A 5,408-nucleotide genomic window follows, 5' to 3' on the forward strand; every position below is an offset into this window, starting at 1 on the left:
TATATATATATATAAACATTATTTACTACAATTTTAATTTATTGATCTCTTTCAAGGCAAACACAAACAAAAGGTAGTGAACTACCAAAATCAATTAACAAACTATCGATGGAAGAAAGGCAAGCTACAGAAATTCTTTGATCAGTATGTATCAGTCAACTATCAATTATATGAAATTCTTCAGGCCAAATTCATAATTACAAACATATGGTACATTATATAGTTGCTTTCCATTTGCACATCAAGTGAAACTAAAGTGAGTATTTCATACTCAGATTAATGATGTCATTATTTGCTTAGTTTGGTAAAAAGTTATCACATGACAACACAGGTTCAAACCTGACTTTTAAAGTGAGTTTACAAAATTCACTAAAGTATACGGTCTCGATCTTGTGCAGATTATAGGCAAAAACTCAATTAAATTTTACTTGTCAGAATGTAAAAGGAACGTGCATTCAACTGAGTTATGACGTCACAAGTGAGAATTATCTGAGAATTGGTGTAAATGGAAAGCAATTTATATGTCACATATATTATGTTGTTTACTTTAATTTTAATTTATTGATTGAATATTTATTCGGAACAATAAACTAGAACAAGAGTCAAAGAGAACTATCAAAGTGGGTCAACAGCTATTAATGGAAAGAGATATAAACTGCAAGATTGCATAAATTCCTTGATATTTATCAATCAACAATTATATGAAACTCTATAGAGTTAAATTCATGATCGGACATATAAAGTGATGATCAAAATCATCATGAGTCTGCTGCGTATATTGTGTCACATATTATGTTATTTATTGTAATTCTAATTTATTGATCATTTCCAGGACAACGGACGGCAGTATGGCATGGGGAACTGTCAAAATAGAGCCCCCAGGTTATGTTACGCTCGTACCACGGATCCCTCGATGGAGGTGCTGCAGTTGGACAGGTAATCGACGTCGCGATTCTCTTGCTTCACAATCCCGCCCACTGCCATAGAGCTCACCTCCAAGATCGCCGAGTCCTCGGCGCCCTTCTCGTCTCCCGGATTTTCCATCTCCGACGTTTCCGACGAGGTCATCATTTTTCTGATAATCAGACAACAGACCGACGTCAACCACCTACACGAATCGCTAGACAACTACTGACAAGTTGACAACATGACAACTTCGCGCAGACGCCGCGAGCGAGTGATAGATTATCGTAAAGGGCTGCACAAAAAAAAAGAGCCCTTCACCTGTCGCACTGTTGTTATAAACAATTTTATTTCTAATTCAAATACATTGCCAATACGAGATTTTCTTTGCATAATATCAAATCATTTTGACAATCTCTTATTGCTTATATTTTTTTTTAATTTCCTAAAAACATGCGAATGGATTTTGGACTGAATTTTATTTTAATTTTAGCCCAATTAATTTTTAGGCTATTTAATTTCAAGTCGATTAATTTAAGATCAATTAATTTTAGATGAAAGACGACTATATACGGATTATTTCGCTTGTTTACAATCGCAAAAATTGAACTGAATAAGAATTGCAACGTTCTTACATTATTCCTAGTCTCAATTCGAATCTGCTTAGAGCCCACGAGTATCTTAAGTCCGTCACTGCGAGCGAGATAGTGCGCATGCACGACACGCACATCGATCATCGATTCAAAATGCTGCGCCAACTTCGCGTCGAACATGAGATCCGATTGACCTACATCCAAAGCTGCATGTCGATTGCAGACGGAGCAACATGCTGTTAGCTTATTTATATATGTTATGTATACACATGTTTCGTATATATAAGGTACACAAGATTACCATAATGTTAGTTGACTCGATCTTTATTAAAGGATTAGAAGCTGCTTAGCTTCTGTATTTTCTTATGGGCCGCTTCTTCGATTTCGAAGAGTAATTTAAATCTGCATTCTTCCTTTTCTTCAGATGATATTTTAGAATAATGATAAAATATTTTAGAAATTAATAATTATTAAAGGTCAATTTTTGCTTTCTAGAGTTTGCTTTCTAAGTTTATATATTACTGATCCTCTGTTACATTCGACTAATTAAATCATAATTCCAATTTTTTATTTTCGCCAGGAAAGAAGAAGATATAATTTGTTTATACGTTATATATAGATTGTGTCTAACACACAAGTATTTAATGAAATAATTAAATTTCAAAAACATAATTAGATTGAATATGAGAATTCACTCTCATTCTAGAAAGTTCTCCGAGATGAAAATACATGACCACAGACCCGTTCTTTTTAGCTGAACTTTTGCACCAGTTCATTTTTCTTCCTTTTCTCTTTAGGAAGAAAGAAGAAGAAAAAAGATGGATTGCAAAAATTCAGCCAAAAAGAACAGGGTATCGATTACGTATCTTCTTCCTTAGAGTAAAAAGTGAAATTTTTTTGTATGTATGTGTGTATATGTACGTATACACACACTATACAATTTTTCATTTTTCATGTTTTCTCTCTGAAAAAAGATACATAATCGATACCCAGGTCTAAATAGCGGAGACTTCATACGTGAAAATGGATAGCGATCCGCGATTGTTATCGCAACGGCGAGACTCGTATCTTCTCTTTTTTTTTAAGTCTTCTCACGTTTACGGAGGTTATATTTCTCAGACGGCGTCTTCGGGAAGCGCAACGAATTTTTTCGACAAGATTCGCAGAGAACGCAGATGGAAAGGAGCAGTGTGGCAAATTCTAATTTCGTGGTTCCGTCGTCTTTCTGTTGTGAAAATCTCGAATTTGCGCTGATGGCGAATGAATATCAATCGGACATGCCTTGTTACTTCGTTAGAAACCGGTCGCTGTTGTGTAAGTGATTATCTCCTTCTTTTTTTTAATATTGACGGACTTCGGCACTTGTCTTGCGTCTTGAGGTCTTTTTTCCTCGCCGTAATGAAGAGACACAATGGGATGATCGACCACACATTGAAATCCCCGATCGTTTCCACGAATCAGACTCTCTTAATCCTTTATTATTAATTAATTACCGATATCATTGATTTATTTAGGACAATTAATAATGAATTCTTATTTGAGCAAGAGTTAAGCCTAATTGCACTCATTCTCATACAATATAAGTTCTCTATAAGAGATATCATCGACGCCTGAGCCGTAGAAGGTGCTATATCAAGAAGAATATGAAGAAGGGATATTTTCTTCTCATAATTTTATAGTAGTATGACTGAGAACAGGAATCGTCTTGATTTTCAATCCTGTTTTTCGTACTCATTTATTCATATATTATTTAATTTTCTAACTAAATTTGTGTAATTTATAAGTAGTAAATATTACACTATATAGTTCTTTAATTAATTCATGCAACTTGAACCATTCTTCTCGCTTTCTCGATATAAACCGTACTTCGTATGCGTTCCGACATAGATCGGTCTTCATGCCTTATGCGAAAAGACCGCTTTTCATTCATTTCTTGACATAGATTTTTCTTCATGTTTTTTTTCGATATAGCACTTTCTATAGTTCAGGCGTCGTCATACAAAGACGTTTCCAAAGGACTTCCATCTTCTAAGATCGTCTCCAAGACATTTCTCAGAGAACTGTATTATGTAAGTTTGCCCAAAAAATTGATTATTTTTATAATTGAATGATTCAGTCATTTGATTATAGCTTTTACATTTCAATTTCCTCTTTTCTTTCTTTTTCTCTTTTTCTTTAAATTATGAATGACTGTCGTTTGGAATACGAGGGTACAAGATAACTAAACTCTGATTAACTTATCAGTGATTAATATTCAACAGAATTAACTAGCGATTGTTTACTGCAAAATCTCTAATTATATATAATTTATTGTCTCTAATCTAATCTTTTTTAAACAGAGCAAAAGATTTATAAATCTATCCATGTTAACGATGTGGATAAATGAATAGATATAAATTGATTAAGATGATTTACTTAAAGTAACATTTATTATTATTATTTTGTTATTCTTAATCCAATCTTTTTTTTTAAATATATCTAATTTTTAATTAAATTAAATAATTATAATTAAATAAAATTAGTAAGTTTATTTAATAAAATAGTACAAGTATTATATCTCGGTAAAAAATTTTTCATGCATAAATATGTATAATCGTACATAAATATTCATAAACATGCATAATTATATATAAAAAATGTCCATATATGTTCATACATTCCTCTTTCTTTTGTAAAATTACTGTTTATTATAATAGAAATATTAATAGTAATGTGAAAACATCAAAAATTAAAAGGTTAATTTTCACACTATTTGTTTTAGAAAAAAATCAATTTTGGAGAAATGTAAAAAAAATTTCTTATGTATAATTATATGTAAAATGCATATTAAAATTATGCATTTATACATAATTTTGTGCATGAGCAATTTTTTTTATATTTCTTCAAAATTGTTTTTTTCAAAAACGAACACTCTGAAAATTATTCCTTTAATTATTTTGTACGTTGTCACATTACTATTATTATTTCTATTATACTAAAAAGTAATTTTACAAAAGAAAGGGGGATTGATACATATATGGATATATTTCATATATAAGCTCTTTAGTTGACAAGTGGCATAAGTTTAACATTGGGAAAAATGCTTTTGGTATAGAAGTAGAAAGTATTAAGAATATTTGTTTTATCTATTAATTTAATTTTTTTTATTTTGTTTTTATAAAAAATAAAAATCAATTTTACATTATAAATAAAGTAACCATACAAAAAGCTGGACTTAAATTACTGTTCCAGCTTTTTTTACGGTTACTTTATTTATAATGTAAAATTGATTTTTATTTTTTATAAACATAAAAACAAAATAAAAGTAAATTAAACTGGTAGATAAAACAAACTCTTAATATTTTCTACTTCTATATCAAATTTTTCCTCAAATCAAATATTAAACTTATGCCACTTGTCAATTAAGGGGCTCATGTGATATATGTACATGTTTATGAATATTTATGTATATATGTTTATACATATTTATACATATTCATGTATGAAAAATTTTTTACTGAGTTGTTTTATAAATTAATGATTTTATGAATGATTTTCATCTTTTTCCGTCAATATACATATATTGTAGATTAATCTTGGTTCAATTTATTCTTCTTCTTTTTATAGTCTTAAAACCGATTTTTCATACTGCGGCAACAAAATATCATTCCAATAAACGAGAATGGATAAAATAGATTGAAATTTTTTTCTATCCGAATGCATATTTTAAATAGCGAATATTTTTTTGGATTTAATTGGATTCAATTGGATGCAATTGGATTGAAAAACTGCATTTCGTATTCAAAATTTTGAATTGAACAGTATTTACAATGCACAAAAAAGCTAATATTATTTTTAGATTGAAAGGCATAGAGATATGCTCCGTGCAATTTCTATAAATGAATAAAAATGCATTCAGAATTGAAGAGCATT

The 5,408-nt window shown here is 30.0% G+C and overlaps 1 protein-coding gene across 1 annotated transcript in view; it reads right to left on the reverse strand.

Annotated features, from left to right (window-relative positions):
• The window catches only part of LOC108749060 (sorting nexin-7-like), a 3,153-nt gene extending 1,884 nt beyond the window's left edge, over nucleotides 1-1,269 (reverse strand). The window contains exons 1-2 of the mRNA XM_018487559.1: nucleotides 901-1,269; nucleotides 429-489 (exon numbers count right to left, since the gene is read on the reverse strand). Coding sequence (XP_018343061.1) covers nucleotides 429-489; nucleotides 901-1,071 — 232 coding nt within the window. The 5' untranslated portion in view covers nucleotides 1,072-1,269. The remainder of the gene's footprint in view (nucleotides 1-428; nucleotides 490-900) is intronic.
• Nucleotides 1,270-5,408: the final 4,139 nt, after the last annotated feature.

The sequence above is a fragment of the Trachymyrmex septentrionalis genome, unplaced genomic scaffold (genome assembly GCF_001594115.1).
Source record: "Trachymyrmex septentrionalis isolate Tsep2-gDNA-1 unplaced genomic scaffold, Tsep1.0 scaffold259, whole genome shotgun sequence".
Classification (NCBI taxonomy): domain Eukaryota; kingdom Metazoa; phylum Arthropoda; class Insecta; order Hymenoptera; family Formicidae; genus Trachymyrmex; species Trachymyrmex septentrionalis.